The sequence below is a fragment of the Falco biarmicus genome, chromosome 4 (assembly GCF_023638135.1).
Source record: "Falco biarmicus isolate bFalBia1 chromosome 4, bFalBia1.pri, whole genome shotgun sequence".
Classification (NCBI taxonomy): Eukaryota; Metazoa; Chordata; class Aves; order Falconiformes; family Falconidae; genus Falco; species Falco biarmicus.
In genome coordinates, this window is record NC_079291.1 from 84,814,814 (window position 1) to 84,840,558 (window position 25,745).

General features: G+C 53.6%; 1 protein-coding gene across 3 annotated transcripts in view; it reads right to left on the reverse strand.

Moving 5' to 3' along the window:
• Positions 1-25,542, reverse strand: part of PEMT (phosphatidylethanolamine N-methyltransferase) — a 43,525-nt gene extending 17,983 nt beyond the window's left edge. For 2 of the 3 annotated variants that reach the window (XM_056336417.1, XM_056336418.1), the window contains exons 1-3: positions 25,387-25,542; positions 22,424-22,531; positions 2,002-2,117 (exon numbers count right to left, since the gene is read on the reverse strand). In XM_056336417.1, the coding sequence (XP_056192392.1) occupies positions 2,002-2,117; positions 22,424-22,516 (209 nt within the window). In that variant the 5' untranslated portion in view covers positions 22,517-22,531; positions 25,387-25,542. Of the gene's footprint in view, positions 1-2,001; positions 2,118-22,423; positions 22,532-25,086; positions 25,241-25,386 lie in introns of those variants that run through there. The other variant, XM_056336419.1, reaches the window with a different exon arrangement.
• Between the last annotated feature and the right edge of the window lie 203 nt (positions 25,543-25,745).

The window sequence follows — 25,745 nt, forward strand, 5'->3', positions numbered from 1 at the left end:
AAAACCAGCTTTCATCAGCGCACTCGAGTACCAGTGAGTCAGAAAATAAAGGGAAAAGTAAAATAGCAAGAGCAGGTGAGACATCCCTCCTGGCATCACTGGCCACTGAGAAGACAGTGCCCGTGTCGTACAAACCATGAACCCTCTCTGGGCAGCTAAACCCTCGGCTGGACCTGGCTGGTACCTTCATGCAAGGGCAAGGGGCAGGATGAATCCCTCCCAAACAGCCCAACCTCTCCAGGCTTGAGCAAGAAGCTTTGGACAGCCCTGGAGGGCTCGCTGGGGTGGGGATGGAGGCAGTGAGTCTCCCAGTTGTGTTTCAGGGCAACTCCAGCAGTTGCTGCTCTGATGACCGCCCCGAAACCATCCCGTCACTCCCACAGTTAAGGGCTTGCCTTGCCTGAACAGCCCAAAGCCTGCTAGCTGTCACTCGGGCCAACGTCAGTGCCCAGGAGAGCAAGGGAATAACCAAACCATGTTGAAACACCTGGGTAAAATAAACAGCACACTGCAATCATCTGAAACGGCCTTGGCCCACCAGGGTGGGCTAGTGTCTCATCTGTCTTCGGTTGGTGGTGAGCTGCCCCATCTGCTAGAGCCTCTCCTCCAAAACCAAGGTCCAAATGGGGCTTTTCCAGCCTCCTGGGTTGATCCTGCTGTTTCCTTCAAGGCGCAGTTCATGGGCTGCGCAGGCAGAGCCACCCCCAATGAGCCTCACAGCACCCACAAACTCATGACACAGAGCAGAGCCAGCAGAGCCAGCGATGCTAGCCCTGGCAGGGCACCGGGAGGTCTGCAGGTGGAAGGCGTGATGTGGTGCTGGGAAAGATGAAGCCCCTTTGGCTCTCCCAGCAGTTCCCCACCAGTGCCTTGCTCTGACCCAGCAAGCCTCACTGACCCAGCAAGCAGCAGGACCACTGGGAACAGAGACTGCCCCTCCATCAGCTGTGGTTTTAATTAAAGGCAGGCACAAAGCTTTGCACTGCTTCCCAGACAACAAGTGACTGTGTCATTTGTGCAAGAGACTGCCGAGACATTCCCCAGTGAAATCCAAGCCTGCTATGTCGCTAAGACATCAGCAGAACACACACACACAACCTCTGTACTGCCTGCATTCAATTATGGCCCCATTCATTGCAAGCCTTCTTATGGTTTCTGCAATAAGCAGTAGCTGGGACAAACGCAGAAGGGCAAGGGCAGGTCTTGGTGTCACTTCCAGGAAGGCAAAGCTCTTAAATACATGTGCAAATTCCAACCTGAGATCTCTGCACCTGGGAAATTACCCAGAGTACTAAACAACCCATTAGCTCTGACCCTGGCATAATTGAATTTGGGAATTTAGTAAGAGAGTCTGTCTCTCCTAACAGCATTGAAGATAAAGCCTACCAGATCGCAGATAAATTGCTGGCATTGAGGAAGTCTTCTGCAGTAAACCTCTCTGCTGCACTCAGAACGTCAAAGGACGTATCCCCATGGTGTATGGTGTATCAGTCATACAATACTATTAGCTAGCACAGGTAGTATTTAAAGAGATTGCAGATAAGAGTTTAAAGAGACTGCTTGCTAAGTGCACAGATAATCCCACTCTTCTATGTGGGAAACTGCACCTTCTTACAAACAGGTTTAACTTTGTTTATGGTTTTTATAAGAAAATTAAAAAAATTCTGCTGTTACATATGATCCATCCTGTGCAAACAGCCCTCCCGTCACCTGGGCTGCTCACAGGGCATGGGAAACCACCCCCAGAGAGTGGAGCAAGGAAACCTGCGACACTCAACAGCGGTTGATACTGATGGGTTTTGCCATACTGCTGCATCCCTCATCTTTATCACAAACCCTGCAATCAATCTGCTGCTGGCTGAAGGTATCCCACCACGTAAAAGCAATATGCTGGGGCTGGATCCAGCACTGCAGAGCAAATATCCCCCGTCCCCACCCCCACCCCCCCCCCGTCGGGGCATTTCTATGCCTCGATACATAGCAGTAGAGTTAGCGCCTTACCAATGGCTCCGCACACAATTAAGCATCAGGATAACAGCGCCCAGGCAGTAGCAGGCAGCGTGTGGAGAGCCGAAGACTCGGCTGAGCGCTCGCGTTTTGTGCTCCCATCTGGCAACCTGAAGAGACAACAGAAAACAAAGTGGGTGGTTGGAGGAGCCTGGGCACTGCCTGCCCCAGCAGCGGGAATCCCACAGCCTCAGCCCGATGCAAGGGCAGACACCGTCTCTGTGGCTTTGTGCAAAAAGCAAGCAAAGGCCACTGGCGGGACATGGCTTAAACCAAGCCTGGGGATGAAACCTCCTTCTCCTACCCATCCCCTGCTGATGCTTGCATTGCATATGCCCTAGTGCACCAGGCCAGCTGGCAGCACTGAGGCACAGGACCACGATAAAAAAACCCACACAAAATCCAAACCAAACAAAAAACAAAAACCTCACAAAACCCCAAAACATCCTACCCATCAGGTTTTGGGGAACATGTGGCTTGGACAACATGTGTCTAACAAGGCTGAGAGTGTTGCTAAGGCTGTCCCCAGGCCACCAAAGCCAAGAGGCCCCTGCCATGGAGCCAAGTGTTGCTCTCCAAAGAAACCAGATCCCTGAGTAGGGGATGGACAACAGAAACACCCAGCTCTCATCCCTGGGCTCTATCATCTCCTACAGCCAGACTTAAGGATCACACCTGGCAGGAACAACTCCTCCCTGTACACATCCAGAAAAGTCTACAAGCACTCCCCCTAAACAAGAGCTGCCAGCTTTGCCTGGAGAACTGCTTCCACTTGTACAGGCTGAACCAGCTGGCCTTCATTAGCACTCAGAATTGTGGCCATTAAGGGCTCATCTGCACTCCTCGCCCATCCCTGCACGGCCGTCTCAGTGCAACCCATACAGCACATCAGTGACAGCCCAGGACTCACACGTACGAAGGCAGCATCTCTGGGGAGGCATTAGCATCCTTTGCAGCACATTTATTTCTTTTCTGGTTGCAACGTGAAGCTTCATGTTCTGCAGAAGCTGATGGGCCCCTGCCCAAAATGCCTCACAGCTGAGGAGGTGCCCTCTCACCCTGGGAGGCTGCTGCACGCAGGTGGCTGGAGCTGCTCCCAAAATCTGCAGGAATGGATCCACCCAAGTCACCAAATCCAGGGCCCTCACTCCCAAGCTGGTGAAAATCCTTACAGCTGCTCTGTCTTCTACCTTTCCTGTACCTCTCGGAAAGCTGTCGCTGTACTTATTGCCTCTTTTAGGCTCCACTTTCAGGCACCAAGCCTGGGGTTGGGATCAGACCCTGAATTCGAGCCAAGCCGAGCACACCTGGGCAACGAAGCGGGAGGTGGGAGTCAGCAGAACATCTCGGCACCAATTTGCTTCTCAGACACGGCTGGCACTTCATTAGCTTCAAATGCACTTCACTCCCTCACATGGAGCCTGGGCAGCTTTTAGGGGGCACCTGCAACCCAGCTATTCATCCACTCTGAATGTATTTGGTAATTTATTGGCTCTATTTGAGCGGAAAAGGCAGCTTTGCAGGTCCCGCTTTCTTCCCAGGCTGATGCAGAAGCACAAAGTACTGCTGGTGGCGGGGGACTGTTGGCTTCAGGAGGGGAGAACGATGAAAACCTCCAATAAGCAGGGCACTGATTTCACATGCTGAGAGCTGATTCAATTAGTTATGCAATGATTGCTCTGAAATTACAAATCCACTCATGACAGAGAGAGCTGCTTCACTGCCTTTTTCTGGCTGGTATAAATAGTTTGTATTCTAAATTGAATTTAAAACACTGTGCGTCACACTACTGCTAAAATGGGAGCTGCTGTTTGAGTGCTGAGAGAGTGGAAAAAGAAATATGGGGTGAGTTACCACCTTTGGAAAGTAAAAAGAAGTGACCATACAGGTGACTGAGTCACAGAGGGAAAAATGCAGCCACATGCCAGTTATCTGTACCAACTTCCTAATTCCCTGGAAATTATTCTGGCGGGGTTTGCATGGATGGCAGCTCCTGGCTCACTTAAGAGAGCTTTCAAAGCATCTCAGCCGGCAGCAGAGCTGAAGCTGAAAGAGAAGGCAGCACTGCCGGGATCAGAGGGAGAGCCCATGTGCTGCCGGCAGCCTCGTCGCTGCCCTCGCCTTTGGAAAGGCACATCTGAGCAGCGAGGGGCCGTCCCTAAGCCCTCCCTAAGCCCTTCGGGGCAGCAGCTGGATCGCCCCCAGCACAGCCCAGCTCCTGCGGCATTGTGCTGCTGCTAACTCCCCAGCTGGGACTCAGACACCAACTTTTATTTAGCTGTCACAGCCTTCCAATGGGACCCCCGGCTCCTTTCCGAGGCCCTGCGAGAGCCATCCCGAGCAAAGCAGAGTGGGAGCCGGCACGGGGCTGGAAGCACCGGTGCCTGCCAAGCCTTGCAGCGGTATTTCAGTAACAATTTGTTCCGGTTCTGGTTCTATTCCTTGAATGACTAATTAGTTCTGGCTCGGTTCTAATTTTCTAATTTTAGTCATTTCTAACTAATATTAGCTCTTGTCTGACCCATGGCTACGCAGCTGGCTTCAGGGTTTTACAAAATCATGATTCGACGTGTTATTATTTACTGCATGATGGATGCAAAATGCTTTCAGCATCCTCCGTGGCCGTGTGTGGGGCACAGCAGGGCTGTGACTGGCAGCCTCCCAGGAGGGCTGCCTCCATCCCGGTGTGCCGTCCGCTCTCCCAGCCTTCCGCACTGTGCTGCCTGCAGGAGAGCACAACATAGGGGAGGGAAAAGCCCCCCACCATGGCTGTGCACCCCGGTGAGGGACGGAAAGGAGCATTTTTCTCTTTCTTCCGACCTCCAGGTTTGGAAACCGAGTTAATACAAAGTTTCCTGACTTACCCAAGGGTCAAAGCAATAGAAAAATTCAAGGCTCCTTTTCTAAAGCTCCCAGCCCTCTGCTTTCACTTTAGGATACTTGGTGAGGGCTGTAAGTAATTTTTTTAATGTTTCCCCCAATGCTCGTTATTGAAATAAATCAACGAGCGGATGTGGCTGCAAAGCCGGGGAGTGCTCCTGGGTCCCATGTTCTGCCTTTGGCAGGCCGTTCGGCACTCGTCGGGGGCAGGCGCAGCTGGCTGATATTCCCAGGGAATATCCTCTTCCCGACGTAAATTCAGGGCTGATTTCTACGTAACTGAACCCAGCCATCTCCCCAACCGCTCAGGCAAGTGCGTAAACAAAAATGAAAGCACCAACACGCATCCCCAGTGGCTGCCCTGATGCAAAATGGAAACGCTCTGAGTTTTCTTTTCTTTTTTCGGGCAGGCAAACCTTCCCGAGCCACCTCGAGAAGGGCCACAAATAACCATTTGAAAAGCAATTTCATCTCACGAACCTGTCTCTGCAGCTGATCAACAGGAAACACTCTTTACAGCTCTGTGTGTATGGCAGACCATCGCCTCTCATTAATATTTAGTAATTGTTTCAAGGAAATTGATTATTTTTGTCTGCCATCCAGGGAAGCTGGCTGTTGAACACGCTACGTTTTAACTTGCTCGACCCCAGCTCTGAAGCAGGGACTTTGTGCTGTTTCGCCCGAGTCCAGGTCTACATCTGGCTCACCCAGAGATGGGGAACAAACTCACACAGCCCAAAGGCTCAGGTCTAAGCGACATTTTGCAGCTCAGTGCTATCCAGCCGCTCTATGCCCTCGCTGCCCCATCGCCACAGCATCTGATGGCGGTGTGGCCACTGGTGAATTTATCCTTGCGGCATGCCTGGGAGCTGGGATGGATCAGCAGCTCCCTTCAACCCAAGAGCAACTGAGGCACTCGAGGGCTGAGGCCAGTGGCTGCTCCCAGCTCTCCAGGGAGCAGGGTGGAGGGGCTGTGCTCCTGCATTCCAGGAATTCCTGGACCCTTTGCCCCCCCCCCCCCCCCCCCCGGGGAGATGCTCTGCCCACTTTTAGGGATGCTTCTTGCCCTGGCCAAACTGTTGGCATAAAAATATTCGGTGCCCAAGTCTGGGCTGGAGAAAAGATGACAGTGAATAGGATATGCTACCTTCACTGTACCTGCCTTGCAGTATTTGCCAGCATGAAGGATTTTGCCCCATCACGTGGCGTCTAGGAAGCAGCCTGCCAAGGGATCCAAAAGTCAGAAATTCCACAAAAATCTCAGAGGAAGAATAAACAGCTCCCCAGGGCACATCTGAACCCCGGTCCCAAGGGGATACATGTCCATAGGGTGAGCCCTGGATACACGGACGGTTCAGCCCTGACTCAAAAAAACCCTTCAGACAAAACCAACCTGAGCAAATTTTTTAACTTTCTCCTTCTGTCTGACCTCTCCTAGACGAGCCGTGGGGACACGTCCTCCTGTGGGTGCTGGGGCAGGAGGAACCCTGACTCTGGATGGGAGCATCTCCCGTTGGGGCAGACGTGCCCTGGCTAGCTTGTAACCCAAGGAAAGGGTGGGAAACCTGACGTTACCATTATTGCACGTATGGAGACCAGAGGCACCAACCTGTTCCCATTATGAAAAATACATTTTTCCTTTCTGTTTCCCTGGAATCCTTCATTAAAGCATAACAACATTCTCTGCCCTCTGTCACTTCTTGGATGCTGGAAAGTGACCCTGCTTGCAGCTGTTACATTTGTCGAAAAGACAGGCAGGAAGAAGTTACACCTGAGCACCCAAAGTCTGACTGCGGTGCTGCCAGGAGCGAGCAGGGAAGCAGAGCCAACACAGCGCGCAACAGCAGAGCAGGCTGCAATATAAATGCACATCCACCGCCCGCCTGCGAGCACTGGGGCTGGCTGACCTTTGCTGAATGCCAGAGGAGCCAGCCTTTCTGGCTGTCCCAAGTGACCGCAGAGGAAATGAGTGTGGCCTGACCTTATCCCTCCTAACAAACCCCGCTCGAGCCCCTCTGCAGTTGGCAGCGCTTAGTGCAGATGGTTTATTGCCCACGTGCCGGTAGGGAAGCGCTGATGGTGCTGGTTGAACACCGTGGCCAGGCTGAAAGCTCCAGCCTGGGCTCTTGCAGCCACTCAAGGCAAATGTCCCGAGTGCTTGTGCCGCTCCTAGGTGAGAAGAATTCTCCTTCTCTAGGAGACTGCAAACCTCAGGAGAGAGAGGAGGGGAAACCGCAGGGCTGGTCCTGGGGAGGATTGTGCCTGGCAGCCCCGAGGGATATTGGGGGGCAGCTCGGGCAGTTTGCCGGCACAGGAACACCACCAGCCGAGGCTGGCATGTGCCCATGTGCAGCCTCATCCAAAATACCAGCCTGCTGAGCACCTGCTCTGGCATGGGACACCGGCACGGGCTTTCCGAAGGCATGTGCAGAAAACACCCGGGGGACCAGCGTGCCACTGGCAGCAAGAACATGATTAGCAGGAGCTCTGGGCAGCGAAGGCAGGAGAAAAAGAACAGAACAAACCACGGTTTAATTTGTACAAGCTGGTAATTATAGTTGCTATCTGTCTGAAATCTCTATTGAGTTTATTTAAATATGTTCTCCGTGAAGGCCATTCAGACAGGAATTATCAAGGTGTTGCAGCAGAGGAGATAATGCCATGCAGTTTTCAACAGATCAAGGGCTGATTAGGAGGAATTAATTAGCTGCTTAAACAGTCCTTGACTCGCTGCAGCAATTAGCCGTCACCTCCCCGCAGTCACGTTCCCGGTGCAGCAGTGGTGGCGATACCAAGCGCCCACCAGCAGAACTGCCTTCCCCGTGCCGCTGCTGAGCTCCGGGCCAGCCCCAAGTGGGCGCAGGGCCCTGGGAAGGTAGCCTAAACCCCCCAGGCGTAGCCCATGGCCAGGCCTTGGCAGACGGGCGTTGGGCTGCTGTGACTCCCCTGCACCCACTGTGAAGCCCGTTGGCGGTCGGTACACGTGCATCGGCTGTGGCTCCCTGCATGAAGCAGACAACGGGTGTCTTTCCTCCCCCAGCCCTTGGCGAGCCAGTCCCTTGTGCATCCTCCATCCACCATCCCTTATATGCTATGAGCCACCAGTTCTCAGCTGCGCTCCACCACCGGGGCCAGCTGAGCATCCAGCAGCCTTAATCCCATGTGCCGTCATTTGCCCTCCCTTTGGCAGGGCAGGAGCATTGCCCTCCCCTCTGCCCATCCCAGCTATCACCCAGCCTCCCTGAAGTCCCCATCCCACCCAGCCCTGCTTGCCGCAGCCCCTCCGTTCTGCCGCAGCGCTGCTCAGGGTCCCCTGCTGCTCATCCCTGTTCTTCCCAGCACAGAATCCATCTGAAGGGCGCAGCTGAGGTGGGCACCAGCTCCAGACCTGGCTGGCAGCAGGTGCCACAGGGCAAGCATGGAAAGCTGGTGTTGCCGAGCTGCCTGAGGAAAGCAGGCTGACCCATCCCCAGCTGGACACTTGCCAGAGACAGGAGGAGAAGCCGGCACTCGGGGTGACCATGAGATTGCCTTCTGTCCCTCCTGCCAGCACAGCTCCCTGGGGGACCCAGCGGCAGGCTGCCAGCTCCTGCCAGCACCCTAATGGGCTCCACTTTGTTTAATTGCTTCCCGCCTGCACTGGGAAAAGCCACGGTGGCTCCGGACTACCCAATCCAGAGCCCGAGTTATTTCTCTGAAGGCTTCTTGACTCACAGGCACTCAATTAGAGAGAGCCACGAGATGGTAATGGAGCCCGAAAGCTTTTTAGCAAATGATTAAAGCCCTGTGAAGTTCCCCCACTAAGTACTGGAGCAGCAGCTTCCAGTTCGTGCAATTAAATCACTGAAGCGATATTAGAAGAGACAGGCACCATCTTAATGGCTTCATGCAAGCTGTAAGGCAACGCAGGCTGGAGGCTTTGCCCACAAAAAGTCTTGTAAAGGTCTTTTTATGGTAATGCACCAAGAAAAGATGCACCCAGAGATGGACTGCTGATGAGCAATGGGCACTGGGGACAACGGGTGACATTCTGTGCCCATGCACATGGAAGCAGAGCAAGGCAGGGACTCCTGTCAGAGCCTGGAGGCTCCGGGCAACCCAGTGTGACGGGCACAGACCTGACATGTGCCCCAAGAGATGGGGACAGGCCAGCTCAGCCACAAAAGGTCTCCCCCCCAGGAGGCTACACCAGTTAGTTTTTCCCCTTTCCCATTCCCCCACTGGTACGATGGCAATAACAGCTGTCAGCAAGCCACAGCCAAGCAGGATAGCTTAGCTCATCCGTGTCTGCCAAGGGCTTTCAGTTTGGAAAGTAAGGCATCAATGTGACGCAAGGAAGACTTTTCCATTGCCTCTGACAAGCTCTGGATGGGGGGGCTGTTGTTTATTCCAGCCAAAAGCAACAGCAGCGGGGTTTTGGAGAGACAAGGCGGTGTGTAGACTGGCTATGCAACGACAGTGCGGTGTGGAACAGCCAGCTGGAATGATGGGGCCGCACACCCAGGTGACGGTTTCACAGAGGGAAAAAACACATTTGCAGGCTCTCACAGTGGAATCGGAGGCTTGGAAAGCACAAAGGGCTGCAAAAAAAATGAGAATATCCAAGGGGTTGAAGAAGAGAACTATCTACAAGCAGAAAGCAGGGCGAGCTCCTCTCGAAAACCAAGGGGCTGGCTGTGGAGCTGCAGCACTGAGATGAGCCAGTGTGACAAGCCCTCGCTGCTCGCAATGCCCATCGCCCAAACAAGCGAGTTAAGAGGACAAAACACAAGCTGGAGTGCCTCTTCTAGTGACTCTTTCCCAACAAATGCTGCGTTGAGGGGGTCAATAGGGTCCAGTCTGAGCACTTTGACACAGGGAGAAGAGTAAAGTGACTCAACTTCTTCAGAATCAGAAAGATGCCTATTAAAAAAACCCAGCCTGCCTCTATCATTTACGAGCTTAGCCTAAAAGATAAACCCTGCTGGATCCATCCTCAGTCAAAGTAATTGGACTGAAATGGCACAGATCACCTCAGCTAACAGTCGTGAGTTGGGGAAACAAAATAAGCCAGCAGGTAAACAGATAAGGGTTTCATAAGGACTAGGTACGCTTTACCTCAAAGCCATCCCTTGAGATTACCTCCACACGAGCCTTTACCTTGAATCTACTCATGATAAACAGCTTGATAATAAATTTCATTTCTCTAATAGTGCTTATGTGATTTGTCAAAGTACGATCTCATTAGCTGGCTGCAATGAAAACAAGCCCCTGCTTAACATACGCCAAGGCAGCCGGGTCTGTCAATGTTCCATGAGCCACATCCTCACCTCTTCAATAAAAACAAAAATGACACGGAATATGGGCTGTATTTGCTAGCAATTTCCAACACAAAATCTGAACAGTTTCTCCTCAAGGCTAGGAGCTCATGATTTATGTCCGACGAGCTGGAAGCTGAAGGCAGGTGATTTCAAGTAACCCAGAATGAGCTGTGTTAATTAATTTTGAGAGTGAGCGTAGGGAACCCTTACTAGCAGCTCCCCAAGAGTGAAGGGGAAGGGCGACGCGCTCCAGCCACAGGGAATCAGGCTGCACGGTGCAAACCCACTCTCCCGGCCAACAAAACCCATGGAAAAAGTATCTGTGAAATAATGATTTCTCCAGAGCGCAGCATGGGATGGGGAAGGACCTTTCCAGTCCCTGTCTGGGACATGATGGGGATGGCCAAGCACCAGGAGAGACACAGGCTGCATGGGGGAACGGTGAGCAGTCGGGATCCACCCAGCTCCTCTAAACCACTAATACAACCAAATAAAACAACCTCCCAAGATTAGAGAAAGGCAGAGGCTGCCCTTACACAAGTATTTGGGGCTCTGCTAGAGCCCAGACGCAAGGCAAGTGCTGCCAGACGAGCATCTAGTGTGCAGGACAGTGAAGCATTTTGCCCAATGTTTTGTTGGATTTTTTTTCATCTTCCATGCCCAGATGACTTGGCCCACACCTTCCCATTGCACACAGTTCCCATCCAGAAAACCCCAAACCTCGTATTTTCATACTTTTTTCCTGATGCTCAGAGCATTTTCTCTGAGCAAAAACAGGTCTGATTTTGCCCAGGCAGTCCACAGCAGGCACCTTCCCAAACCAACCATAAGTAAAGGTGTGGGTCGTCTCTCAAGTGACTGAGAATATTCTGCCCACCTCACATCCTGTATTTGCCTTTTTTTCCCCCTGTTGATCATACTCATGCAACACTAAAAAAAGCAAAACCGGGGAAAGTGCCTGAAGTGTTATACACACAGCTGCTTTACCCGAACAGGCCGTCTACCCAAAAGACCCATTTTCAAACAAAGCGATCCAACAATAGCACTGACAATGTTTGAACTGGCATCGATTTAGAAAGACAAGCTCTTTGCTGCACCACACTGTCAGCAAGTGCTCAGTACAAATGCCACGTTACAAGACAAACACCTCTATTTTATTTTTTTTAAGACTTCCCTTCTATTTTTGTGCCTCCACTCCATTGCGTTATTTCTAAATCAGGCTCTGGATCTCAGTGGATCCACAGGGCTGAGGTCAGGCCCCTCCAAATTTGCTGCAGACTTCAGTGCCTTGGGTTTTGTTTCAAATGTGGGGACAAAGCTTTCTACGTTTGTCACAAAGCATCTATCCTGCTCTTCAAAGCTTCCCAACGATTGCTGCAAACCTCTAGCTGAAACCGCTATTGCTGTTGCAAATAAGGTCAGCCTGATTAAAAAACAGTCATTCTGGCTGGAATAAAAACGGACAGTCTTCAGCAAGCGCATCCTGTGTAAGACACGTCCTCTCACCGAGCTGCGACAAGCCTGCACTTGCTTCAGGTAAAAGGAAACTGAGGTCACCTAAAGACTCTGGCATTTCTGGCAGCCTCTGATTCACTGCAAAGAGACCATATAGAGCTATGCCAGAGATATCAGCTAACTCAAGTGCCTTTTTGCTCTCCTGTACGACCTGTATTTAGTTGCAGATATGCGTTTGGGTACCAGTGTGAGCTCTGTCACTGTGTCCCTAACCAGCTGGACTTACAGATGTGTCACTGCCTGCGACCGAAAACCAGGGCTGGATACTGCAGTATTTCAAGTTGGGCAATTCTTCAAGCAGATGTGGCCCATGGGAGTGGAAATACTTTGGCTCTGTTGTCTTGAAGATTAAATAAGCTCCAGTTCACCCAGTGTATGAGTAAGAAGGAGCTGACAGGAGAGAAGGGGACGGAGGAAAGCTGAGGGTGATCAGCAAGCAGAAGCCTCTCGAGATGCAAACACATCAGCACACAGCCACACAGCCCCACGCGGAGGAAGAAAAAGCAGCCGAGCCATCCCAGCACTGCCTGGGATCTTGTGTTTGATGTGAGGCTTTCCAGACCCAGGCATCATCCTTGCAGTTTGCTCTCATTAATAGGTTTGCTTGGATTCCAGCTCAGCCCAGCTCATTAGCCACACCACCAAATCCGACACTAATTCTGCATCACTTCTAATGCTACAAATAAATAATAAAATTGCCTCCACGCAGGGGTTGTTTTCTTCCTCTCTCCCCCTAATGCAGGTCTGGTAGCATCTCATGTATCCGTTAATGAAGTCCATTATATCCAGAGTTTCTCAGCAAGTAAAAATTACAGTCATTAGCCAGTGACTGATGAGAGACAGAAACACCATTTCTGCCCGGGCTGGCAGTAACAGTACACCAAGTACAAGTCCCAGCAAGTCGAGCCTTACTCTCCTGTAATATGGTACCCAATGTTCTTCATTAGCATCTCTCTTTTTAATAGAGCAAGACAGCGTCCTGTGGCAGGTCGCAATTACACACAACAATTAATTCGGGGAGAAACAATGACGGGTGTCACAGAGGCATATTTTGCAGTGGGGTTGTCAAAAGGTGAAGTGCAAGATGACTAGGAACATTTTCAAGCCTAAAACCGAAAACAAAACAAGTGGATGCACAAGTGACAGCATGGTAGAGGAGACATGGCTGGTTTCCTTGTACACTGCTTTGTAAATTCTGTTTTAAATAGTAAAGAAACTCAACAATTGTTCTTTTGGTTGTAATACCCCAATGACCAGGACCGGCAGTCTTGGATCAGGACTTCTTGTGCCATTTGCAAACAACACACAAAGCCAGCTTGGCTTCTCCCAGAGCTGCAGTCGCTCTCTTGCTGCCCTTTTGTGAAATCAGGGTTTAATTCTCTGGAATAAGTCTGCTAATAAGGACTCCCAATACACCCATCCTCTGGACAGCGTGTACTCGCTCATCGCTCCCCCAGGGGCTGTGATGGGAGGGGGGACGGGGAAGGGGGGAGAAAAGAAATAATAAATCCGCCTCACAGAGCACAACATGCAAGAGAAATCTAATACCCCTTCACAGAGTAGTGAGAGTTCGCTGGAAAAGAGGTACTGGTTGCACTGGCCGCGCTCGGTGGAGTGCTGATTTCGGCTGGAGGGCCTCCCGTCCTCTCACCGCTTGACATATCACGTTCCACGCTCCGTGTTAAGCCTCCCCTGGGAACATTTCCCACGGCACCGAGGACGCACGTGTTTGCAATGCTGCTGCTGTCCCAGTGGCCAACAATAGAGAGGGACAATTTGATCTTTATGTAAGGCGGGCAGCCGCGCACGCTGTTCCCCTCTCCTCAGGGATAAGATGTTCAAACCGCGCGGCACAACAAGTAATAACGACCTGAAGGGTTAAACACAATCACTAAACTCCTCAGGCTCGCTGGTGTTACCACTGGGGTGTCGATGGGTGTACCCACACGCCCCGCGGGTCTTGTTCAATGCAAGAAGCGTAACCCAAAAGCCGAACGAGCACTCAACCCCAGACCCGGTGATCTGAACCCCAGAGGAGATCCCTTCTCCTTTTGCAGCCTCAAAGCCCAACGCCAAGACACACGTACGAGCCTGGCATGCAGTGCTCAAACCTTCTTATGGTCTTCTGCACCATGCATTTCTACCAGAGCCCTGTGTGAAAGTGGATGGGGAAGGCTGATCAAACCCTTCCAGCTAAGGATCCCCACACATCCCCACCAGGGACCAAAGCCTAACTGGTACAGGCAGGAAAGTAAGGTTCCTCCATTGGGCAATGCACTCGCTTTGGCTTCCAAGTACATCAGTCTCTGGAAAACAATTGCACGACAAAGCCTCAAAATGAAATTCATTGCTGCTCTCCAGCCTTGGGAATCAAATGAGTAACTCTGCAGTGATTAACACAATGTCCTGGTAAAAATAAACAGGAAAGGGCACTTAATAGGAATGCTTCAGAGTTAAAAATACTGTATCTCGTCTAAGGTCATTCAGTTTTTAATAGGAACAGCCATGTATGCCCCAAGGTGATCTGATCTGGTACTACTCCAGTCCTGTTAAGGGTGCATGCTGTAGTCACAGACGGAGGGATTTTTTTTTTTATCCCAGTTCAAAATCGTTCCTGGGATTCTGTAGATTGAGCATCTGCTGTTGGACTCACCGCAGAAAACACAGCGCTGAAGGAAGAGACAGGAATAGGAACACCTGACTACATGAGGGGATTTGGGGTCCCTCCTCTCTTCACCCAACAAGACTGATGAGGAAGATGCTCAACTTCTTTCTAAAAGGGGCATTTCGATAGCAAAGGAGAGGCTTGAGCCAGAGGAGATCACGCTGAGCACCAGGCAGGCACAGAGCTGATGCTGCAGGAAGGGCAGCAGGCGAAAAAAGTAGGCAGAAGGAGTACTGTAAAGGATCATAAAAGCCGCATGTACATTTTCCTTCCCTGAAAATGTCTTTGTGCTTTTATGGCAAGGAGCTGCTACAATTACAGCTTCTTTTATAACTGAAGCACAAACCAGATAATGAGCAAACCTCCCACCACACAAAGGAGGCGACGAAGGCGTTCTGTGAGCCCTGATGGTCAGGCTTCCCTGCAACAGCCAAAGGCAGAGAAAATTGCTAAAACCCATCTCCATTTCACCCACTTCAGGGGTGTGAGCTGCTCGCAGCCCGCTTTTTCTTTCCAAAAGAGCAAAAAGGATCACACCAAAAATGATTGCGCCTACACAGACAGTGTGTGAAAACCCTTCAGCCAGACAAAGCAGCAGCTTGCACGTCCCAGCCTGCAGAACAAGCGCATGGCTGCATCATCCCTGGTCTGGAGGAAAAAGAGGGAATAAAAAAGGTTTTGCAAGGAAAAAACGCAAGCAAGTATTGCCAAATACAGACGACTTGGTAATGTACTGTGGAGATTCGTGATTTCAGTGACACACAGGAAAATCAAGAGCTCCTGCCAGCCTTCCTCTCCCCGACCCCAACATTCGCTGGGAGATCAGGGGAGTTTGATGAAGCCACATGCAGGTGCAGAAGCCTGCGGCTTCCAGCTTTTCTGGCAACCAAATTCATAATTTTCTAAGAGAGTTGCCCCTCTTCCCTGCACATGAGCAAGCGTGGAGGCTCGGATAGCTTGGCAGGGAAAAGGAAAATCAGGCAGCGGCTTTCTGGATAGGGCTATTTCATCCCAGTCCACAGACCTTCCCCTGGGTTGGGGCCACCTTCCAAAATCAAAACCCTTTGCTCTGAACAGCCAGTGCACCGCTGCTCGCAGCCCTCTGCAACGTATCAACCAAAGCCGCTGCCCAAGCATGCTCTATTGTCCACAGCTCCGGCACTGTAATGCATCAGCACCAGCTTCCAAAAATCGACTATTTCTTCCTGGGTTGGGGTTCAGGAGTTTTAAAGCTTTGTCAGGATACCTTAGAAAGGGGAATGTAAGGGAGCCAACACAGGCAGGCAGCCCTGGGGGGGAGTGCAGATGCTTGTTTGCTTTAACTGAGACAAGGCTCCTAATATTTACCAGGAACTGGTGTCTGCCAAGTGCTGCTGTGATTGGGCTGCTGAACTATCTGGTTTCACACTCAAGAGGGCAAGGATGTGGGATGCTCCTGCCAAGTCCCACTTCCAGTGACTCGTATCATTGGGAACACAATATAAGTGGAAAAGAGAAGGAGGGTTTTGCTTTACTGATTTACTAATCTGCTTTACTACTCATTTGCTACTGTCACATGAGCAACTGGAGATAAGTGTCCCCTCAGAGTTCATGAAAGGGGATGAAAATAGAGGAATGGAGGAAGCGTTTTCTTTGGCGTGACAACCCTGTGTGCCACCAGCCTGCTGCAAGCCTGATCCAGCATCCCCACCATGAAACCCCAACGCCTGCCTCTCCATCATGAGTCTCCAGGCATGCAGAAGATGCAATTGCATCATGATGGAAGCCAGGCAATGGTTCTTACGGAAATAACCTCCCAAGAGCAGCCAGCACACTGCGTGTTTCTGCATTTCTTCGTCAAAGCAGCCTATTTTGGGAGATCCCATCCTTCTGGGAACTGGGCAGGCTTCTGCTAAATGGTCTGTGCCATGGCACAGCTGGAGCACACCCAGCTCACATCGTGATTGCGGCAGGCACACAACCCAGGAAGCTCCCGCCCGGTGCCTGGACAGCCCGTGTCCCGGGGGAAGCAATGGGTTTCCCTGCTCGGGGCTCCAGCAGCTCCCAGCCCCAGGGCTACACACAAACACTGCCAAAGCCCAGCGCCACGGGGAGGGGGGGACGGGACCCACTGTCTTCCACACTTCCCGGTCTGGGTAGATCATACTACCTTCTTTTTTGCCTTCAGCTGCATTTTTTGCCTTGTCCCACAGGATGCAGGTGGTTACAGACTCGCCTTTTCACAGACTAACATCTTTGAGCAGCACCTCATCCGCAGGAGAGTGTTCAGCAGCAGCATGGCACGGTAGGGAAGGAGTGGTACAGGAAAGAGCCTCTCCCTACGTCAAGGGTCTACAAGCTAAGCCTCTGATGCAAATGGAAACAAGACTCTTGGCTTAAACATATTTTTTCATCTTTTAATGTGTATGCTGACTTACTCTAGCAGGGCTCCCAGCAGCCCAGTTTATTTTTAAAACACTAAACCAGAGAAGTTCAGTACATATAACAAACACCCTGGGTTTCCAGAGACGCATTCTGCACAGAAGCTAAAAAACAGGAGGTTGTTTTCTGGGTCAGCTTGGCCATGATCTATAAGGACTGTGAGGTGAGAGACAGATTCTGACCTCAGTTTAGAGAAATGCTGAGCAGGCATATTGCACACTAGCTGGATCCCAAATTCATGCTAAGAACAGGCACGGAAACAGCTCAGCCACCCAAGCACACCCTGCTTTGGCAGGTACCTGTGCTCAAATGATTGCCACTGCCTTGCCTGGAGCCCTGAGGGCTGAGAACTTGCCTGGCTTGACACACAGATGAAGCATCTCAGCTCACAGCTGCTCAGCCAGGCTGGGGCTCTGCGTTTCCCCCCCGCCGCGGGCAGCACAGCCTGCAAGAACATCATAAAAAGACATTGCATAGCTTCTTAAAGCAGATGGAGATGAAACCACCACCACCCCTCGCTGGGAGGCTGCAGGGAAGCAGCGCTGGGATGACCGATGTGGCTTTCCCTCAAGGTGACAGCACTCCTAATTGTGTCGCTCCAGCCAGCAAGCTGGAGGATGCGACCCAGTTTTGGTGCCTGTTATGTGGCTTGCAGCGGTGCTGACACACTGGAAAAGCTAAAATTAGGAGCCAAACAGGCGCAGTGTTACACACCCAGCCAGGACTCGCTCTGTTATGAGATGGCCAGAGAATCGACGCTGTCCGCTCACCACGCGCGTTACAGCATCGCTGCAAAGCCCTCACCGCCTGAGTGGGAAGCATTACCAAGTCACTTGGAATAAAATTGCCACTAAATGCTGTTTGGGGAGGGGGGGAAGCAAATTCTCACTCTTTCTCAGGCATTGTAGGAAATGAAAACGGCTATTGCTGCCTGGTAGAGAGTCCAATTACGAATTATGTGCGTTCTCTCCCTGCACAAAGGATGAAAGGCATCAGAGCTGGTGGTGACATTTTAAGACCGGAGATGTAAGAGCGAATCCGAGCCTCATTGCAAGCCCAGCCTTACCCCAATAAAGAAACACTTTGTGCAGTCAATTGCCTTGCAGCGTAGCTTGAAGCCCTGCTATTGATCTAGCATCTGTTATAAGCAGATAATCATCGTCGCTGTGCCATGGCTTCTACAACGGGATCTAAAAGCACTTTCCAGAAGATGGTTGAGGCTGTTTTTCTGCTCTCACCCGCGGCTGCAGGCAGGCAGAGGTTTGTGGGAAAGCCCATGAAACTCTCGCAGGTTGGCAAATTCTGAAGGTCAGAAAAGATTAAATCACTGGGACTCATTCATCTCCCGACCCTGTAAACTTGAGCTAACCGAGGTGTGCTCGCCACAAGGCTCTGCCTGCTGCTCCAGCCCCAGCCCTTGCACAGCCATCTCATACCCTGCAATTATCATACCCTTTCCCCAGTCAGGTGCTAACACACTGCCCTTAAGCCACTGCTCAATCCTGCCCTTCTGTAAGACAGCGAGAGCTGCTGAAATCCCCCAGCATCAGGCATTTTTGTCTTGTCCCCAAAAGGCTTCTTGGAGTTTGGCTCACTGAGCCTCCCGGCCAGTTCCCAGCAGCCTGGGGAGGTTCTGGGCTAGGCACCTTCCTCTGAGTTTAGCAAGAAGTGGTAAAAGGTAGGTGAAATTGGGCTGCCGGCACCTGCAAAGTTCCCCCTCCTCAGCAGCACAAGCATTTCTGATCCACTTGGCAGATTCCTCCAGTCTCCAAAGAAGGAGAAAAGGATGGGAAATTAAAAATAAATGAACCAAGAGATATACATCCATCAGGAGCCAGGCGTTGTCAGCCCAGGTCCCTGTGCAACTACTTCTTTAATCAAAACCTCATGCAGTTTAAACACTTGACAGAAGTCTAGAACAGAGATCTTGTTACTCTGAACAGGAAAAGCTGCAACCTTGAAAAATAAAATCACATTTGTCTGACGGGGTCTATTTTCTTTAAAATCATGCTAAATTACACTAAGCCCATTCCTAACCGTGACATCTGAGGTTTCACCTCGCAGATTCCGGCGAGATGCATGGGTGTCTCGAGGGGGCCACTCGAGGTGACGGGAGGAGCAAGCTCCTGGGCAGCAGCTGAAGATGTGCCATTTCTAAATCGGTCCACGACACCAGGCATAAATTTTTAAGAGGCTCAAATCAAGAAAAAGATTGCTGATAGATGCGCTCCCCACTTGAAGCTTACTTGCGTGGTGATGGACGTCAGACCACCTGGCTCACAGCTGTGCCACTTGCCCGTTCGCTATTGAGTGTCAGAAACCTTCCAACTTTCTAGAAACTCCCTGTGTGCCAAGGCTCAGCGAGCTCTTTAAAGGCTCCAGCACGCAGGTTATCTGCCCCTCCTCACTTGAAAATGTTTGTCCCTGAGGAGCTGTTATTTAATACTTTCCTTAGTTACCAAGGGATGGGAAGTTTCTCCCATCGTTCTGAGGCTTTCCAAACACAGATGGGATTTATTGAAGTTTCTGCCACTCTGACCTTGTTAATGTTTTATGGCACGGCTCCGGTGACGCGCCTACTCCTCACTGGATGCCCCTCTACAGCCCCACAGCGGCTCAGGTCTCCCAGCTGCATTGAGCATCTTTGGGGAGTTTTAAGTGACTTCATCCCCCAAACCAGCTCCGCTGCTGCCTTTCGGAGCCTCACCTGCACCCAGCCTCATGCGGGACCACGGCTCCCAGCAGCTCCTTTCATAACAGCCACAGCGGGTGGGAAAGCAGAGACAGCATGAGGAGGAGAGACAAAAAAGAAAAAAGGAAAACATCCAAGAATAGTGCAGGAACACACACAAGCTGTGCCATGGACAACATAACCTGGGAGCAACCTGGGGACAGGCAGGATTTTAATTGGCATGGAGGGGTGGAAGCAGATGGGGTGCGAGCCCTGGGTTTGATGGGGAAACGCAGCAGGCGATGTTCATGGTATCCTCTGGCACATGCCTGCAGGGAGGAGGGTGGGAACTGGGAGTCCCGAGGCCTTTTTTGGAGGGCTTTTCTCCCCTGCGGAGAACAGGAGAGAGCACCAGCACAGCCTGGCTGGAGTCCTGCAAATTGCCCCACTTAGGCTCTGGTCCTCTAAATTGCTCTCCTAACCGAACTGCATAAATCGACCCGATGAGGATCAGGGTTTTCTCCAGAGCCACACTCCCCCACAGCCTCCAGATTTCATGCTTTGTCCCCAAACCCTGCAGGTTCTGCCCCAGTGAAACATGCCCAGGGCTTACCAGGGCAAATGCCTTGCTATGCTCAAGGCCAAGCACCACACGGAGCCAGGGTTTCCCCACCACATATTTATTCAGCGGCACTGCACAGCAAGGACAGCCCGGCGCCAAACTTTGCAAGAGGCAGACCTGGCCAGAGTTCAGCAGAAACGGGGAATTAAGACACTGAACCAAATCAATGCATCCCCACCCAATTTCTACCCAAATCAGGAATTTCACGCACAGGAGGGTTTTTGATCAGGGTCCCACATTACTTATTAAGCACAGAGAGCAGAGAGTGCTTGGCACTGCACAGAAATCCAGTGTTTGCACTAAAGCTTTTGCAAGCCCAAAGTAATTCAGATGCAGAAGCAATCTCAGCTGCCAGGAAGGAACTCAAATAGCAAAAGACAAAGGGAGCCTGTGCAGGGATGCAGAGGAGGAAAGAACTGCTGTCTGGGTGCAGGCAGGGGACGCAGATCACATGGAAGAAAGGATGGGGAGGAGGTAAAGGAAACAGGTCAGGAAAAACTCAGGGATGGCTGGGGCCACTCCTGCTAAAATGCACCTGACAGCGGGGGCTTGCTTACATGCGACAGCCCCCCTGCTAGAGCCTTCCAGCAATGCCTGGTGTGAGCCACACACCGGGACTGGCAGAGCCTGAAAACGCCAGTCATGTGCTCGGGAGCCTGGACAGAGCAAGCGATGGCCAGAGGCACATGGACTGTGAGAGCCACCCGGGCCGTTAGAGCCGGGGAAACGTCTAGTGCCACGCTCACCTCCCCAGAGCTTCCCACCAACACACCAGCTCAGGTTGCTCACTGCAAACCCATGCAGCGATGCCTTCTGCTCCCAGACGCAGGCCCTGCACGTCTTGCTTGCAGTGCCACCTGCCGCCAACGGCAAAGCTCTTCAGACACTGGAAGGGGACAACAGCAACGCAGAGCAATGAACTTCCTGCTGTTACATCAGCTTTCCCTGTCCTTTAACAGCAGCCAAACTCTTGATCCAAAAACAACGCTATTTCCCAAGCTGCAGGCATCCCACGAGTCGCAGGCGTAGCAGCAGACGCTAATAAAGTACTTTTTTCTTTCCCTTTTATGCAGTTTCTCGCTGGAGCCAGTCTCTCCCCTGAGAGACCACATCCTGAATCTTCTTGTTCATTGATTCTTTATGCTAAATGATGACTCCACTATTGAAATAATGTGGCACATTCTAGTTCGCATTTCAGACACCGTGAGATTTTTTAATAACAAGTTGCATGAAAAATTAGGGAGGCTGCAACAAAGAGCTCCAACAGAGGTTTCCAAAGTGACTCACAGCCAGGAGAGCCTCGCTTTTCCAAAGCCCAGCGTGAGACAATCTCAAGAGCCCCCGCACTCAGAGAGCGCCGAGCCCTCCCCCTCTGGAAAAATAAGGCCTCTATAAGGAGACTTCCCCAGGGTGAGAATCCCTGCAGGGAGGTTTGGCAGGTGGTTTTGGGAATCTTAGCTGAGACAACATCCCATTTCCACGAGTGCTCGCAAGGAGAAGGTTTCACCCCATACCTCAGCCGTGCTGCTGAGGGTGCTTGCAGGGTGGGAGTCACCTGGTGCTGCAGCCCACCTAGGCTCCCTGCTTGGCACATTGGCCCTGCAGTGCTCCAAACCAGGGCCAGCAACGACTCTCACTGCTCTTGCAGGGAGGTAGCAAACCGCAGCGGTGAAGGGCAGCAGAGACTCTTCCAGTCTCGGCTCCCAGAGTGCTACGGCACCCACAGAGACAGCGAGCATCATCCACGCACAGGTATCCTTGCTCCTGCTTAGGGAGGGCTTGCTGCCAGCTCTGCAGCTCTTTGCCAGGCTTTGCAGCATGATGGAGGGGGAATTTCTTCAGGTTAACTTTTGGCTGACTGTTTTTGCTTCTTGTCATCCACACAACCGGCTGCCAACATATTTCAAGGGGAAGCAGCAAGCAACGCATCCAGTGCAGCCCCTTGCCGGGGCTTAATGCCATTTATGCTCAGTCCCAGTGGTGACAAGTGCCTGGCTGCTGGGGTGGGAGGTGCTGCAGGAGGTGGCTGAACGATGAGTTTCATTGCTGTGCCCCCTCTCCCACGCCCAGTTTCTAATTCCTTCTGCATCCCATGCTGGCTCCCGCCTTCACCTCCCCTGTGACACCCATCACAGCCACCCCCAGCGCCAGTTCTCTCTGCAGCACAGCTCCCTGCTCACCCACTTCTAATGCCTAATAACTCGGCACCGCTCGCCCCACCCAGCCCAGCAGATTTTCCCAAAAAGGGGTTTTTCCTCCAGCATGGCCCAAGGGAGATGCCCCTGTAGCTGGGAAAGGAAGGCTAAAAACGACAGGGCAGCCGGCGTGCAGGCAGCTCTTACCATGTTCCAGAAGAGCGGGTTGAAGGCGATGGAGAGGACGGCCACAATGAAGCCAGAGTCGGTCACATCCACATAGCCGAAGAGCCGCGCCATGGCTGTCACATCCACCTGGGGAGGGAGAGCCAGTTACTGGGGGTGCAGGTTCCTGCAGGGGCACTGGGCAATTCATCTCAAACCGAACACTTCAGCTGCCCCCCAAGAGCGGACACATCTTTTAATGGCCCCAAGCAAAGCGCGATGTCAGGGTGCAAAGCCAAAAGGAAGGATGAGGGCTCCTCCAAGCCATCACCCCCCACACCTGAGGGGCACCAGGCTCTCGGGGAGCCCCACGTTTGCAGCAGTGCCCAGAAGGACAGAGGCACTGCAAGGACACTGCTGCTGTGAGGACAAGCACCAGTCCTACAGGGCAGCTGCCAACCCAAGCAGCGTTTCCAAGCTGCAGGCAAGGGAGCATCGTTTCACAGCGCTTCGGCATCCCCGGGGAACGAGGACGTCCCAGGGATGCTGGTCTGCATGAAAACTCCAAGCAAGAAACTGTGTCAGCCTCAAGTTTGCCTTCCATAAAGTAAGTGATGCAAACCCCCTCCACAGTGAGGGCTGCAAGGGTTTCCTGTCGTACTTAATGACAACAAATAGCCTTAAAGCTCAGTTTTCTCCCCTTTCTCCTTTTAAGAAAGAGGTATTTTTCCCAGGATGGCTCCCTGACATTGTCAGCGTTTTTACGTGCAATAAACCATGCTGCTTCTCCCTCCCCGCCCCCTCTCCCTGCAGTGGTATTTGGATGAAACACAGCCAATGCCTTTTTTTTTTTTCCCAAAAAACTTTGAAAAACAAAAGACAAAATAGCCCAGCCCAAGCCCTTCCCTCTCTTGAATCAGAATCAAGACAACACTCAGACGTAGAGGCCTTTTGCTTCCTAAACACAGCTGTGTTTGCAAGTCCTTTGGATGCCAGGGGACAGGAAAGGCTCAAACAGGCATCAGCTCCACCTTGCCTGTCCGGGACAGAAATTCCCACCGGCTCTTCACAAGTTCTTCAAAGCAACCAGAGCCTCAGTGGGATTCATGGAGAGGGGCTGCTAAACGCAGCACCTCTCGTAGCCAAAAGCAAAGGCCCTGGGAACGGCTCCCGCACTGTCCCGGGGCATGTCCAGCCGCTCCAGGTGCCTCCTGCACAGCTGCCACTGCCCGCGGTGCAAAGCACAAGAGCAAAGGCCGTGCTGCCCCAGGGACACGGGGGGATCCTCACAGGGGTCACGGCTGCCTTCAAACTGCTACCACCCCAGCTCCCACGGGCTCCTCCATCCAAGCCCTTGGGACACGGGTGCTGGTAAGGAATGATGGGAACAGCCCCTCGGGCCTGATCCTGACCCACCTTCCCCTACTGCCACCCTCCCCAGTCTCTCCTCCCCTCCCTTCATACCCGAGCAGCCCTTCGCCATCAGACCTCGCCTCTTCAGACCCAGCACAGTCAAGACACAACCCGGGCACCCAGACAGCCTCTGGCGCCGGGGCCGAACTGTCTGGTCTCGCTTCAATTGCAATCCCGTGGGACCAGGACAGCTTCTTTCCTCTCATTTTGTACGGTGCTGAGCACACCGCCAGCACAGGCTGAACAAAAGCTTCTTGACCTACTAACTCCTGGCTGGCAACAACCTTAACATTGCACTCCTTTTCTTCTCCTCAACAACCAAATTCGCTGCTGCCAGCGGGAGGCAGATTGGCCTGTGCCTACTATATGCTTTTAGGGATAAAGGGGGGCCCATTAGGATGAGCTGTCTTGGCAAGCTGCTGGGACAGCCACGTAACAGGCACAGAACATTCAACTTTGCCCCGTCCTCCCTGGCGGGTGAGCAATAATGGTGGCAAACACCACCTGCTTGCCTGCAGCCCCAACGTCAGGGAAGGCGAGAGCTGCACAGGCCCAGGGGAGAGCTGAGGGGCTGCACAGACAGGTGGGTGGGAGCTGGATGGGCACCCCGAGGAGAGTTGCAGGGGCACCCGGGTGGGAGCTGCAAGGACAGCCAGGTGGGAGCTGCACGGACAGCCAGGTGGGAGCTGCATGGGCACCCCGGGGAGAGCTGCAGGGGCATCCAGGGGAGAGCTGCAGGGGCACCTGGGTGGGAGCTGCATGGGCACCCCGGGGAGAGCTGCATGGGCACCCAGGTGGGAGCTGCACAGACAGCTTGGTAGGAGCTGCCCGGGCATCCTGGGTAGAGCTGCATGGGCACCCGGGTGGGAGCTGCAGGGGCACCTGAGCAGGAGCTGCAGGGGCACCCGGGGTGGGAGCTGCAGGGGCTACACGGACAGCCAGGTGGGAGCTGCAAGGGGCACCCAGGCAAGCTGGTGGCAGCACCCATGGGCCTCCGTGCGGTGCCGGCGGCGCCCTGCCGTGTCCCAGAGCCAGCCATCGTGGCTCGGGTGGAAAATGTGCCGGGGAGGGCAGCGGGTCCCTCGGGCCCCGAGCGGGCACCTGCAGGCACAGCCGGGGGGGCGGCCACCAGCGCTGCGCAGCCCCGCCAAGGCACCGGGAGAGGCCGGGGCCGGGGGGGATCCGGCCCCGGGCCGCCCCCCGCTGCCGAGCGGCAGCGCCCCGGGCCGGGCCCTTCCCCGGGGCCGCCCCGAGCCCGGCGCTCCCCGCCCGCCCCCCGGCCCCGCCGGTACCTGGCCGTACTCCAGGCCGCCCAGCCCTTCGCAGCACTCCCGCGGGAAGGGCCGGCCCCCGCCCGCCTCCGCCGCCCGCCGCCCCGCGCCCGGCCCGGGCCGCCCCGCCATGGGTTGGGGCCGGGGGCCCGGGGTCGCCCCGCCGCCGCCGCCTCCCCCCGCCCGAGGCCGGCCGAGCGCGGAGCCCCGCGGTGGCGCTGCCGGGAAGCCTGGGCCCGCCTCCGCCGGCAGGGCCGCGGCGCGGCGCGGGGGGAGCGGGGCCTGGCGGCCGGGCCTAGCGCGCCCCCGGGAAGCACTGACCTCGCCGCGGGCCCGGCCGGCTCCGTCGCGGGCTGCGCGAGTGTGTCCGGCCGCGGCGGCGGGGGGGCGGCCCGTGCTGCCGGCGCCTGGACTTCGGCCCTGCCGGTGAAGCAACCGGGCCGCGGCGCGGGGCGGCCCCCCCTCCCCGCGGCGGGCGGGACGGGCCCCCGGGCCGGGGATGCGCCCCACCGGGCGGCTGGCGGGGCCGAGCGGGGCTGGCGGCGGACAGCCCGGAGGGGGCAGTGGGCGCGAAACGGGGGGCTGCAGGGCAGAGACCCGGCCCTGCCTGTGCCCCTGCCTGGCCCCGGACCCCTGCCTGTCCTCCTGCCTGCCTGGCCCAGCCCCCCCTACTTGTCTCT